Source organism: Oncorhynchus kisutch, unplaced genomic scaffold (assembly GCF_002021735.2).
Source record: "Oncorhynchus kisutch isolate 150728-3 unplaced genomic scaffold, Okis_V2 scaffold3249, whole genome shotgun sequence".
NCBI lineage: Eukaryota > Metazoa > Chordata > Actinopteri > Salmoniformes > Salmonidae > Oncorhynchus > Oncorhynchus kisutch.
In genome coordinates, this window is record NW_022265194.1 from 1 (window position 1) to 14357 (window position 14357).

The 14357-nt window shown below is 44.7% G+C and overlaps 2 protein-coding genes across 2 annotated transcripts; one reads left to right on the plus strand and one right to left on the minus strand.

Moving 5' to 3' along the window:
• Positions 1 to 127: 127 nt before the first annotated feature.
• LOC116371455 (E3 ubiquitin-protein ligase TRIM47-like) lies at positions 128 to 7002 on the minus strand. The gene is made up of 3 exons (XM_031820329.1): positions 6334 to 7002; positions 5815 to 5910; positions 128 to 331 (listed from the first exon to the last, which is right to left on the minus strand). Exons 1-3 carry the CDS (start codon positions 6928 to 6930, stop codon positions 143 to 145), a joined length of 882 nt encoding a protein of 293 aa, XP_031676189.1. The 5' UTR covers positions 6931 to 7002; the 3' UTR covers positions 128 to 142.
• A 633-nt stretch (positions 7003 to 7635) lies between these two features.
• LOC116371456 (E3 ubiquitin/ISG15 ligase TRIM25-like) lies at positions 7636 to 13913 on the plus strand. The gene is made up of 5 exons (XM_031820330.1): positions 7636 to 8366; positions 8790 to 8885; positions 10722 to 10955; positions 12876 to 12946; positions 13542 to 13913. The coding sequence occupies exons 1-5, from the start codon at positions 7770 to 7772 to the stop codon at positions 13843 to 13845; spliced, it is 1302 nt and encodes a 433-aa protein (XP_031676190.1). The 5' UTR covers positions 7636 to 7769; the 3' UTR covers positions 13846 to 13913.
• Positions 13914 to 14357: the final 444 nt, after the last annotated feature.

The window sequence follows — 14357 nt, forward strand, 5'->3', positions numbered from 1 at the left end:
AGAGACAGGGACAGAGACAGGACAACATAATGATTGAGATGAATAGTTTCACATGAAGTTAATTTCATATCACATGTAACAAGACAGTTTAGTTACCTGGAGGAAATGGATGTGATCCTCTGTGTGTGAGAGCTGCTCCAGCTCAGTGCTTCTCTTCCTCAGCATCAGCTATCTCCTGCTTCAGTTGCTCCAGGAGTCCTTCAGCTTGACTCACTTGAGCCTTCTCTTGGGCTCTGATCAGCTCCTTCACCTCAGAGCTCCTTCTCTCAATGGAGCGGATCAGCTCAGTAAAGATCTGATCACTGTCCTCCACTGCTGACTGTGCAGAGCGCTGGAGACAGAGAGAGAGAGAGAGAGAGAGAGAGACAGAGAGACAGAGAGAGAGACAGAGAGAGAGAGAGAGAGACAGAGAGAGAGAGAGAGAGAGACAGAACGAACAGAGCAGAATTAGGCCGATACCCACTAATTATCAAAATCCAGAAAAGAGCTGTTAAATTCTATAACCACCTAAAAGGAAGCGATTCCCAAACCTTCCCTAACAAATCCATCACCTACAGAGAGATGAACCTGGAGAAGAGTCCCCTAAGCAAGCTGGTCCTGGGGCTCTGTTCACAAACACAAACACACCCTACAGAGCACCAGGACAGCAGCACAATTAGACCCAACCAAATCATGAGAAAACAAAAGATAATTACTTGACACATTGGAAAGAATTAACAAAAAAACTGAGCAAACTAGAATGCTATTTGGCCCTACACAGAGAGTACACAGCGGCAGAATACCTGACCACTGTGACTGACCCAAAATTAAGGAAAGCTTTGACTATGTACAGACTCAGTGAGCATAGCCTTGCTATTGAGAAAGGCCACCGTAGGCAGACATGGCTCTCAAGAGAAGACAGGCTATGTGCTCACTGCCCACAAAATGAGGTGGAAACTGAGCTGCACTTCCTAACCTCCTGCCCAATGTATGACCATATTAGAGAGACATATTTCCCTCAGATTACACAGATCCACAAAGAATTCGAAAACAAATCCAATTTTGAAAAACTCCCATATCTACTGGGTGAAATTCCACAGTGTGCCATCACAGCAGCAAGATTTGTGACCTGTTGCCACGAGAAAAGGGCAACCAGTGAAGAACAAACACCATTGTAAATACAACCCATATTTATGCTTATTTATTTGATCTTGTGTCCTAAAACACTGTATATATCTATAATATGACATTTGTAATGTCTTTATTGTTCTGAAACTTCTGTATGTGTAATGTTTACTGTTCATTTTTATTGTTTATTTCACTTTATATATTATCTACCTCACTTGCTTTGGCAATGTTAACACATGTTTCCCATGAAAATAAAGCCCTTGAATTGAATTTTGAGAGAGTGAGAGAGTGAGAGAGTGAGAGAGTGAGAGAGTGAGAGAGAGAGAGTGAGAGAGAGAGAGAGAGTGAGAGATACAGAGAGAGAGAGAGAGACAGATACAGAGAGAGAGTCAGAACGCCAGGTCCACTAGGCCCCTCCTGGACAGACAGGTACAGAACACCTCTTGGTCCTGCTCTACTCTCCTCCCTCCTGGACAGACAGGTAGAGAACACCTCTTGGTCCTGCTCTACTCTCCTCCCTCCTGGACAGACAGGTACAGAACACCTCTTGGTCCTGCTCTACTCTCCTCCCTCCTGGACAGACAGGTACAGAACACCTCTTGGTCCTGCTCTACTCTCCTCTCTCCTGGACAGACAGGTACAGGACACCTCTTGGTCCTGCTCTACTCTCCTCCCTCCTGGACAGACAGGTACAGAACACCTCTTGGTCCTGCTCTACTCTCCTCCCTCCTGGACAGACAGGTACAGAACACCTCTTGGTCCTGCTCTCCTCTCCTCCCTCCTGGACAGACAGGTACAGAACACCTCTTGGTCCTGCTCTACTCTCCTCCCTCCTGGACAGACAGGTACAGAACACCTCTTGGTCCTGCTCTACTCTCCTCCCTCCTGGACAGACAGGTACAGAACACCTCTTGGTCCTGCTCTACTCTCCTCCCTCCTGGACAGACAGGTAGAGAACACCTCTTGGTCCTGCTCTACTCTCCTCCCTCCTGGACAGACAGGTACAGAACACCTCTTAGTCCTGCTCTACTCTCCTCCCTCCTGGACAGACAGGTACAGAACACCTCTTGGTCCTGCTCTACTCTCCTCCCTCCTGGACAGACAGGTACAGAACACCTCTTGGTCCTGCTCTACTCTCCTCCCTCCTGGACAGACAGGTACAGAACACCTCTTGGTCCTGCTCTACTCTCCTCCCTCCTGGACAGACAGGTACAGAACACCTCTTGGTCCTGCTCTACTCTCCTCCCTCCTGGACAGACAGGTAGAGAACACCTCTTGGTCCTGCTCTACTCTCCTCCCTCCTGGACAGACAGGTACAGAACACCTCTTGGTCCTGCTCTACTCTCCTCCCTCCTGGACAGACAGGTACAGGACACCTCTTGGTCCTGCTCTACTCTCCTCCCTCCTGGACAGACAGGTACAGAACACCTCTTGGTCCTGCTCTACTCTCCTCCCTCCTGGACAGACAGGTACAGAACACCTCTTGGTATATCATATATATATATATATATCTCATATCATCATTCAGAACTTTAACCTCTTTGGGACGTCCAGCCTGTTTGACAAAGATAAAGAAATATTTTTTTCTAATTTTTGCAGCCATTACTGGCAAATAATCAAATGTAATGTTTTTTACCAAAAACTCCGACATGGAAAGCAGAAAGCTGTGATCAATTAAATACAACGTTAACTAGATATTATCTGTGTCATTTATAGCCTGGCACAGATAGTAAAACTACATTAAATACAACGTTAACTAGATTTTATCTGTGTCATTTATAGCCTGGCACAGATAGTAAAACTACTGTAGCGACCCGCACAGACAGCTGTGTGTTATGTGTTCGGCTAGTAGCTGGTTGTGTTGTACTTACCAGTTCCCAGTGTTCGCGGGGTCCGACATGCCAATCAACCTGCTATCTGCCAATCACAGGAATGCCTGGGATGTTCTGATGCCGGGCATCCTGGTGGTTGGCGGAGTGGCGTGGAGGGGGCGGGGCATTGGAAGTTAAGGTTCAGCCTTTGTTCTCTCTCTTCCGTCTGGGCTTCACAAGAGAAGGTCCCGATTGGCTTGTGGGGTATCTTTCATTTATTTGGCGTGAGCTAAGGCCAAACAGTAGCCTGTGTAAAGTTGCTAATAAACCGTCAATTCGTAACTCAATCCTCTGTCTGGACAATTGTTCCTTTATGATCTAGTCAGGTCATTACACTACATTAAATACAACGTTAACTAGATATCATCGCCACATAACTTATGTCGAATTTAAAAGACACCGTTACCGTTAGTAACGTCTGTTACACTGTAACTTACAGGCAGCCTCACATAAAAACCTATTGGTTAACAAAGCTTTGATTATGACCAAAGTCTATAGTAGTGAAAACTCTCTCTCTCTATTCTAACTTACCACACATTCACATCACTGCCTCGACATGAATGTGTCCTGTCAGAGCCGTTTCCTGTCCGTTAACTGTTAACAGGCTCGAGCCACAGCTTAACCAATGAGCTACAAGGAGGACTGACAGTCACGAGCGGTGCAGCAGCCTCTGCAGCAGCAGCCTCCCCTGGGTCCTAGTGGCCGCCCGGTAAGACGGTTAAGATGCGATGGAACGGTTGACGGAGAGAAAATAAATCACAGAGAAAATATATTGACTGATATATTGAATTGTTTAGGGAAGCTTTAGCTTTGGCTTTAATAAATTCTGAAAATACTTGAAAACCAAAAGAGAAAAGAATAGTAGCCCTCCTCAGGAACAACAAAACCCTCACAGACCAACTTCTTCTTCTATGATATAATGGAGGTCCTCAAACCAACGTTAAAGGTGCATGGCGCCACCTACTGTTCTGGAGTGTGTTCAATCACGGTTTACACCACTCTAAATCCTCCTACCTAACTCAGTACTCTGAGAAATAAAAGAGTCCTACTAACTTCTAATAGACCCTCCCCCATCCCCCAAATCCCTTCCAAACTCCCCCAACCCCGTCCAACCCCAATGACGCTTCAATCTTTCCCTCTCTTCAACATCCTGACAACAATATCACAACACATACAAGTCTTGATATGAACTCAACTAACCGATGACCCCGTGCATTGACTCTGTACCGGTTCCCGCCTGTATATAGTCTGTTTTTAGTCTCACTATTGTTACTGCTGCTCTTTAATTACTTGTTACTTTAAGGTAAAAGGTATAAGGTAAAAACACCTGTTGTATTCAGCATTTCACTGTGAGGTAAAACACCTGTTGTATTCAGCATTTCACTGTGAGGTAAAAACACCTGTTGTATTCAGCATTTCACTGTGAGGTAAAAACACCTGTTGTATTCAGCATTACACTGTCAGGTAAAAACACCTGTTGTATTCAGCATTTCACTGTGAGGTAAAAACACCTGTTGTATTCAGCATTTCACTGTGAGGTAAAAACACCTGTTGTATTCAGCATTTCACTGTGAGGTAAAAACACCTGTTGTATTCAGCATTTCACTGTAAGGTAAAACACCTGTTGTATTCGGCATTTCACTGTAAGGTAAAAACACCTGTTGTATTCAGCATTTCACTGTGACGGTAAAAACACCTGTTGTATTCAGCATTTCACTGTAAGGTCTACCTACACCTGTTGTATTCAGCATTTCACTGTAAGGTCTACTACACCTGTTGTATTCAGCATTTCACTGTGAGGTAAAACACCTGTTGTATTCAGCATTTCACTGTAAGGTCTACTACACCTGTTGTATTCAGCATTTCACTGTGAGGTAAAACACCTGTTGTATTCAGCATTTCACTGTGAGGTAAAAACACCTGTTGTATTCAGCATTTCACTGTGAGGTCAAAACACCTGTTGTATTCAGCATTTCACTGTGAGGTAAAAACACCTGTTGTATTCAGCATTTCACTGTGAGGTAAAAACACCTGTTGTATTCAGCGCATGTGACTAACCTACACTCATTAAAAACCCACTACTCCATTCCACTACTTTGACCCTATCTGCTCCTGCACCATGACAACTAACCCTACACTCATTAAAAACCCACTACCCCATTCCACTACTTTGACCCTATCTGCTCCTGCACCACGACAACTAACCTACACGCATTAAAAACCCACTACCCCATTCCACTACTTTGACCCTATCTGCTCCTGCACCATGCCAACGACCTGGGAGGACTGGACACCACCACTCAACACCCCCTGGAACTCTTCTGAAGTCAAATCTCATATGACCAAATACTTCTCTGGTTCTGAACTCTTCTCCACACCTTCTACCTCACTGAACTGAGTCGTCATGGTTACTCATGGTTATGTGATGAGGCAGCCCAGTCGGTTACATCCCCCAAATCCCTTCCAAGTGTAATGTTTAATCTACATTTCTGATTGTTTATTTCATTTTGTTTATTGTCTATTTCACTTGCTTTGGCAATGTAAACATATATTTCCATGCCAATAAAGCCCTATGAATTTAATTCAATTGAGAGAGAGAGACAGTTCCATGTTAATGTATAGGGGACATGAGTCGTCATGGTTACTCATGGTTATGTGATGAGGCAGCCCAGTCAGTTACATGAACCAGTCTATTCTCTGAAAGAGGTCCAGACAGCCTGTTCCCAACAGTGGGGTCAGTAGGATTGGATAGGGGCCCCTCTCTCTCTCTCTCTCTCTCTCTCTGACTGGAGGGGAGAAGTGAAATGGTGTGTCTCCTCTGGTCAACAATACTCACCTTGAAAGACTCCACAGCCTGTTGGAGCTCCTTCAGCTCCTTCTTTCTCTCCTGGAATCTCTGCTGGACCTTCTGCTGACTCATCCCCAGCTGCCTCTGTGGAGAATCACTCTTCAATGAGCTATCAAGCTTTATTAGTCCAGTAGATCAATAGTATAGTAATGTGACATAGGACCCATAGAGAGGAAGGTCGACAATCCTGACGAAGTCCCTTTACAATATTATATTATGTTGCTATGTGAATCATTATAGTTTTAATGGTAGGCCTACATGTATCAAGGGGTTGAGACTGAACTTTGGACTCATAAAAGGCCATTCAGAATGATAATAGTGTTTGACTTTAGAAAATGGTGATACATTTGTGGCAAACTCAATATACTCAAGGTTTGTGTTCATATTTGTGGATCCATTTCATATTGTATATAATATAATGATCTCATATTCAAACAGATTTAGTTCCTACTGTATCTTTAATTCTTTGTTTATCAGACAGCCACCAACAAGTTGTTCTGGTCTTACCTGTTTCTCAGTCCTCTCTGCTGCAGCTGACACTGTATCATGGCCTTTATGTTCATCCATTGTACACAGCAGACAGATACACTGCTGATCGGTACGACAGTAAACCTCCAGCAGTTTGTCATGATGAGAGCAGATCTTCTCCTGTAGTTGTGCGGTGGCTTTGACCAGCTTGTGCTTCTTCAAAGCAGGAAATTCATAGTGAGATTGGAGGTGAGTCTCACAGTAAGAGGCCAGACACGCCAGACAGGACATGAGGGCTTTCTGCTTTCTGGTCCCAGTGCAGAAATCACACACCACATCCCCAGGTCCAGCATAGCACAGAGCAGGAGGGGGAGCAGCCTGGAGTCCTGTCTTCCTCAGTTTCTCCACCAGCTCAGCCAACATGTTATTTTTCATCAGCGTAGGCCTTGTAGTGAAGGTATGTCTGCACTGAGGACATCTATAGACCCCTTTCAGATCATCCTGATCCCAGCAGCCCTCAATACAGATTCTACAGTAATTGTGTCCACAGGGAATGGTGACCGGCTCCTTCAGTAGATCCAGACAGACAGAACAACAGAACTGGTCCTGGTCCAGCAGAACTCCCTGTTGAGCCATTTGAACAGTTGTTCACTCTCACACAGACAGACGACAGAGACACTCAGATCAGTTTCATTTCCTCGGAAGAGAGTTTGTGGGAAGGGGAGGGACTTCCTGGTTCTGCCAGAGGGGTGGGGTTAGAAAGGAGGGAGGGGTTAGAGGAATGGAGGAAGAGAGAGAGGAACTGCATGCAACAGCAAGAGGGAGACAAATAGTTTTGTTCCAAGGTTAGAGCCCTTAACATGGAACAAATGACATAATGAATCTTAAAATGTGAGTTGTTAGAATATATGAAGGGTAACAGTTTCTATGAAGTACGTATGTATCATTATTTTAATGACCTTTATAATGCCTTATAATACACCTATGTGTTGTAATTAATCAATAAGGACTGAGGACTGTAGGACTGTATATTAACTATATACCACACCTCCTCAGTCCTTATCTGTGGTACTGTATATTAACTATATACCACACCTCCTCAGTCCTTATTGATTAATTACAACACATAGGTGTATTATAAGGCATTATAAAGGTCATTAAAATAATGATACATACGTACTTCATAGAAACTGTTACCCTTCATATATTCTAACAACTCACATTTTAAGATTCATTATGTCATTTGTTCCATGTTAAGGGCTCTAACCTTGGAACAAAACTATTTGTCTCCCTCTTGCTGTTGCATGCAGTTCCTCTCTCTCTTCCTCCATTCCTCTAACCCCTCCCTCCTTCTAACCCCAGCCCTCTGGCAGAACCAGGAAGTCCCTCCCCTTCCCACAAACTCTCTTCTAAGGAAACAAAACTGATCTGAGTCTGTCTGTCGTCTGTCTGTGTGAGAGTGAACAACCGTCCAAATGGCTCAACAGGGAGTTCTGCTGGACCAGGACCAGTTCTGTTGTTCTGTCTGTCTGGATCTACTGAAGGAGCCGGTCACTACTATCTGTGGACACAGTTACTGTAGAATCTGTATTGACGGCTGCTGGGACCAGGATGTTCTGAAAGGGGTCTATAGCTGTCCTCAGTGCAGAGAGACCTTCACTCCAAGGCCTAATCTGAGGAAAAATAACATGTTGGCTGAGCTGGTGGAGAAACTGAGGAAGACAGGACTCCAGGCTGCTCCCCCTCCTGCTCTGTGCTATGCTGGACCTGGAGATGTGGCGTGTGATGTCTGCACTGGGACCAGAAAGCAGAAAGCCCTCATGTCCTGTCTGGTGTGTCTGGCCTCTTACTGTGAGACTCACCTCCAACCTCACTATGAATCTCTTGCTTTGAAGAAGCACAAGCTGGTCAAAGCCACGGCACAACTACAGGAGAAGATCTGCTCTCATCATGACAAACTGCTGGAGGTTTACTGTCGTACCGATCAGCAGTGTATCTGTTATCAGTGTACAATGGATGAACATAAAGGCCATGATACAGTGTCAGCTGCAGCAGAGAGGACTGAGAAACAGGTAAGACCAGAACAACTTGTTGGTGACTGTCTGATAAACTAAGAATTAAAGATACAGTAGGAACTAAATCTGTTTGAATATGAGATCATTATATTATGTACAATATGAAATGGATCCACAAATATGAACACAAACCTTGAGTATATTGAGTTTGCTACAAATGTATCACCATTTTCTAAAGTCAAACACTATTATCATTCTGAATGGCCTTTTATGAGTCCAAAGTTCAGTCTCAACCCCTTGATACATGTAGGCCTACCATAAAAACTATAATCATTCACATAGCAACATAATATGATATTGTAAAGGGACTTCGTCAGGATTGTAGACCTTCCTCTCTATGGGTCCTATGTCACATTACTATACTATTGATCTACTGGACTAATAAAGCTTGATAGCTCATTGAAGAGTGATTCTCCACAGAGGCAGCTGGGGATGAGTCAGCAGAAGGTCCAGCAGAGATTCCAGGAGAGAGAGAAGGAGCTGAAGAAGCTCCAACAGGCTGTGGAGTCTTTCAAGGTGAGTATTGTTGACCAGAGGAGACACACCATTTCACTTCTCTCCTCCAGTCAGAGAGAGAGAGAGGGGCCCCTATCCAATCCTACTGACCCCACTGTTGGGAACAGGCTGTCTGGACCTCTTTCAGAGAATAGACTGGTTCATGTAACTGACTGGGCTGCCTCATCACATAACCATGAGTAACCATGACGACTCATGTCCCCTATACATTAATATGGAGCTCTTTCTCTCTCAATTCAATTCAAAGGTCTTTATTGGCATGGGAAACATATCTTTACTATGCCAAAGCAAGTGAAGTAGATAATAAACAATCATGAATGAACAGTAAACATTAAACAACAATAATTTTCTAATTAATAGAGACATTTCAAATGTTATAATTCAAGTGCAAACAGAGTCGTGCCCCAGACTGAGTTCTGGAGGTGAAATGGAAATGAATGAGGGAGAGTTCAGTGAGGTAGAAGGTGTGGAGAAGAGTTCAGAACCAGAGAAGTATTTGGTCATATGAGATTTGACTTCAGAAGAGTTCCAGGGGGTGTTGAGTGGTGGTGTCCAGTCCTCCCAGGTCGTTGGCATGGTGCAGGAGCAGATAGGGTCAAAGTAGTGGAATGGGGTAGTGGGTTTTTAATGAGTGTAGGTTAGTTGTCGTGGTGCAGGAGCAGATAGGGTCAAAGTAGTGGAATGGGGTAGTGGGTTTTTAATGAGTGTAGGGTTAGTTGTCATGGTGCAGGAGCAGATAGGGTCAAAGTAGTGGAATGGGGTAGTGGGTTTTTAATGAGTGTAGGTTAGTCACATGCGCTGAATACAACAGGTGTTTTTACCTCACAGTGAAATGCTGAATACAACAGGTGTTTTTACCTCACAGTGAAATGCTGAATACAACAGGTGTTTTTACCTCACAGTGAAATGCTGAATACAACAGGTGTTTTTACCTCACAGTGAAATGCTGAATACAACAGGTGTTTTTACCTCACAGTGAAATGCTGAATACAACAGGTGTAGTAGACCTTACAGTGAAATGCTGAATACAACAGGTGTTTTTACCTTATACCTTTTACCTTAAAGTAACAAGTAATTAAAGAGCAGCAGTAACAATAGTGAGACTAAAAACAGACTATATACAGGCGGGAACCGGTACAGAGTCAATGCACGGGGTCATCGGTTAGTTGAGTTCATATCAAGACTTGTATGTGTTGTGATATTGTTGTCAGGATGTTGAAGAGAGGGAAAGATTGAAGTGTCATTGGGGTTGGACGGGGTTGGGGGAGTTTGGAAGGGATTTGGGGGATGGGGGAGGGTCTATTAGAAGTTAGTAGGACTCTTTTATTTTCTCAGAAGTACTGAGTTAGGTAGGAGGATTTAGAGTGGTGTAAACCGTGATTGAACACACTCCAGAACAGTAGGTGGCGCCATGCACCTTTAACGTTGGTTTGAGGACCTCCATTATATCATAGAAGAAGAAGTTGGTCTGTGAGGGTTTTGCTATTCCTGAGGAGGGCTACTATTCTTTTCTCTTTTGGTTTTCAAGTATTTTCAGAATGTATTAAAGCCAAAGCTAAAGCTTCTCTAAATAATTAAATATATCAGTCAATATATTTTCTCTGTGATTTATTTTCTCTCCGTCAACCGTTCCATCGCATCTTAAACCGTCTTACCGGGCGGGCCCTAGGACCCGGGGGAGGCTGCTGCTGCAGAGGCTGCTGCACCGCTCGTGACTGTCAGTCCTCCTTGTAGTTCTGACTCAATACTACTGAACCTCTCTCTGTCTCTCTCTCTGTCTCTCTCTCTGTCTCTCTCTCTGTCTCTCTGTCTCTCTCTCTGTGTCTCTGTCTCCAGTGCTCTGCACAGTCAGCAGTGGAGGACAGTGATCAGATCTTTACTGAGCTGATCCGCTCCATTGAGAGAAGGAGCTCTGAGGTGAAGGAGCTGATCAGAGCCCAAGAGAAGGCTCAAGTGAGTCAAGCTGAAGGACTCCTGGAGCAACTGAAGCAGGAGATAGCTGAGCTGAGGAAGAGAAGCACTGAGCTGGAGCAGCTCTCACACACAGAGGATCACATCCATTTCCTCCAGGTAACTAAACTGTCTTGTTACATGTGATATGAAATTAACTTCATGTGAAACTATTCATCTCAATCATTATGTTGCCCTGTCTGTCTCTCTGTCTGTCCGTCCCTCCCTCTGTCTGTCTGTCACTCTCTCTCTCTCTGTCCGTCCATCTCTCTCTGTCCGTCCGTCCCTCTCTCCTCTGTCCGTCCCTCTCTCTCTGTCCGTCCGTCCCTCTCTCTCTGTCCGTCCGTCCCTCTCTCTCTGTCCGTCCCTCTCTCTGTCCGTCCCTCTCTCTCTGTCCGTCCGTCCCTCTCTCTCTGTCTGTCCCTCTCTGTCCGTCCCTCTCTCTCTGTCCGTCCGTCCCTCTCTCTCTGTCCGTCCGTCCCTCTCTATCTGTCCGTCCCTCTCTATCTGTCCGTCTCTCTCTCTGTTCGTCCGTCTCTCTCTCTCTCTCTCTCTCTCTCTCTCCGTCTCTCTCTCTGTCCGTCTCTCTCTCTCTCTCTCCGTCTCTCTCTGTCCGTCTCTCTCTCTCTCTCTCTCTCTCTCTCTGTCTGTCTCTCTGTCCGTCTCTCTCTCTCTCTCTCTGTCCGTCTCTCTCTGTCCGTCTCTCTCTCTGTTCGTCCGTCTCTCTCTCTCTCTCTCTCTCTCTCTGTCTGTCTCTCTGTCCGTCTCTCTCTCTCTCTCTGTCCGTCTCTCTCTGTCCGTCTCTCTCTCTCTCTCTCTCTCTCTCTCTCTCTCTTTGTCCGTCTCTTTCTCTCTCTCTCTGTCCGTCTCTCTCTCTCTTCTGTCCGTCTCTCTCTCTCTCTCTGTCCGTCTCTCTCTCTCTGTCCATCTCTCTCTCTCTGTCCGTCTCTCTCTCTCTGTCCGTCTCTCTCTCTCTGTCCGTCTCTCTCCGTCTCTCTCCTCTCCGTCTCTCTCTCTCTCTGTCCGTCTCTCTCTCTCTGTCCGTCTCTCTCTCTGTTTGTCCGTCTCTCTCTCTCTCTCTCTCTGTCCAATCTCTCTCTCTCTCTCTGTCCGTCTCTCTCTCTCTCTCTGTCCCTCTCAGAGTTATCAGTCTCTCTCTCTCCAGAGTTATCAGTCTCTCTCTCCCTCTCTCTCTCCAGAGTTATCAGTCTCTCTGTCTCTGTCTCTCTCTCTGTCTCTCTCTCTCTCTCTCTCCTCTCTCTCTCTCTCTCTCTCCAGAGGTATCAGTCTCTCTCTCTCTCTCTCTCCAGAGTTATCAGTCTCTCTCTCTCTCTCTCCAGAGTTATCAGTCTCTCTCTCCCTCTCTCTCTCCAGAGTTATCAGTCTCTCTGTCTCTCTCTCTCTCTCTCTCTCTCCCTCTCTCTCTCCAGAGTTATCAGTCTCTCTCTCTCTCTCTCTCCAGAGGTATCAGTCTCTCTCCAGTATCAGTATATCTTCAGACTTACCCAGCATCGTTGTCCGTCCTCTTCAGTACTTTGGAGATGTGAGTAAGACTGTGTCTGAACTGAGAGAGAAACTAGAAGACTTCCTTAAAGGAGAATGGACCAAGATCTCCACTACGGTGTGTTGAAAACAATAAGAACATCAACTTTAGACCATTGAAAGTTCCCTACTAGTCATATACATGTGGAATATGGTCTGATGATAAACATTTCCCTCTCTCTGTCAATGTGTTTGTGTGTCTGTAGTGAATATAGTGGATGTTTGTACTGCCTCCAGAGCCCAAGACCAGAGAACAGTTGTTACAATGTGAGTCTCTTTATTGTGAAGTAACTAACAGTCTCTTTTTACTGACACTCCTAACAATCCCTCTAGAAATATATAGCAATAGTAGATCTAATCAAAGACTGGGTATCTATCTGACTCCTCATATTTCTCTGATTTGATCTCTGCTGGGCTCTAATCAAAGACAGGGTAGATACAGTATCTGACTTAACTTATTGTTCTGACTCCCCTCATTGGTCTCTGCTCTTCTCCCAGATTCCTGTCATCTCACACTGGACCCAAACACAGCACACACAGACCTCTCTCTGTCTGAAGGGACCAGAAAGGTGACACGTACACGCCAAGTCCAACCATATCCTGACCATCCAAAAAGATTCACCAACTGGTACCAGGTTCTATGTAGAGAGGGTCTGTCTGGACGCTGTTACTGGGAGGTGGAGTGGACTGGTGTTGTTGATACAGCAGTCTCATATAAAGACATCAGCAGAACAGGGACAGATGTGGATTTGGATACAATAACAAGTCCTGGAGTTTACAGTGCTCTAGTGGTGATTATTGGTTCAGACACAATAATGTTGTGACTAAAGTATCAGGCCCTCAGTCCTCCAGAGTAGGAGTGTACCTCGATCACAGGGCAGGTACTCTGTCCTTCTACAGTGTCTCTGACACAATGACCCTCCTCCACAGAGTCCAGACCACATTCACTCAGCCCCTCTATCCTGGGTTTAGTCTCTATCTAGGAGGTACTGCTGAGCTGGTTAAACTGTAAACTGATTTGTTATTAATTAAAATTCAATACAATGTTTAATCTTGTACATTTCCATGAATCATGATGTCTGGTGTTGATGTATATTGGTTGTCATTCAGAACCATTGATATGTTTTCTCAGTTGGTTCTCTGTCTCTATGTAATTCTCCTCAGTATCATTGATCAGCTTGTTGGCTCGGTCCTAATTGATGTGTTCTCTGTCACCTGGAACTGCATGGAAAATGGTCCAGGAACTAAAGGACAATTCAGGACTAGTCAGCCCACTACAAGCTGGTATCACTTACTTTCTACTAAACTATATGGTCTGGTTTCCCAGACACAGATTAATCCTAGTCCTGGACTAAACAGTATGTTCAATGTAGATGTCCAGGAAACCGGCCCTAAATGTGTCATCTTTCATCCTCCCATACTGCTCAGTCCAGCAACATTAAACCTGTCCAGCAGGTGGTGCTGTTGACCAAACAATAAAACCAGCAGATATCTTGACTTGCCACTCAGTATATCAGTAATGTTCAGAATAGTACTTTAATATTCATTGGAGATTGATGGTCTTTTTAATCCACTATCCAGAGTCAGGAACAGATGAAGTTAGGTCTGCTTCTGTTCAGTGATTAAATATGATTTATGGTGATGGGAAATAATAAAAAACACTCAACTTCATCTAGTAATAGTTTTCCTTTGTATTTATTCCAAGGTGTGTCTTTAACTTGTAAATGTATTGTGTGGAGGTGAGCTAGTGGGTGTGGCTGATAGAATAGAATGAAAAGGGAGGAGGGGAGGAAGAGGGGAGGAGTGAAGGGCTGTTCAAGAAACCAGATGAGGAAGATGTTCAGGGGAATTACTGTCTCTGGTCCAAATGGTTCGCTATCTGATAGTCCATACTGGTCTTTACTAATAGATGGTTCTACATACAGTATCTGTATTGATGGTCCATACTGGTCTTTACTATGGTTCTACATACAGTACCTG

Bases quoted from the DNA above. Each gene is read 5' to 3' on its own strand.
- LOC116371455 (XM_031820329.1), bottom strand. From the start codon at position 6,930: ATGGCTCAACAGGGAGTTCTGCTGGACCAGGACCAGTTCTGTTGTTCT. The intron at 5,911-6,333 runs GTAAGACCAGAA...GATTCTCCACAG, and splicing joins CAGAGAGGACTGAGAAACAG to AGGCAGCTGGGGATGAGTCA. The intron at 332-5,814 runs GTGAGTATTGTT...CTCTGTCTCCAG, and splicing joins AGGCTGTGGAGTCTTTCAAG to CGCTCTGCACAGTCAGCAGT.
- LOC116371456 (XM_031820330.1), top strand. From the start codon at position 7,770: ATGGCTCAACAGGGAGTTCTGCTGGACCAGGACCAGTTCTGTTGTTCT. The intron at 8,886-10,721 runs GTGAGTATTGTT...CTCTGTCTCCAG, and splicing joins AGGCTGTGGAGTCTTTCAAG to TGCTCTGCACAGTCAGCAGT. The intron at 10,956-12,875 runs GTAACTAAACTG...CTCTTCTCCCAG, and splicing joins ATCACATCCATTTCCTCCAG to ATTCCTGTCATCTCACACTG.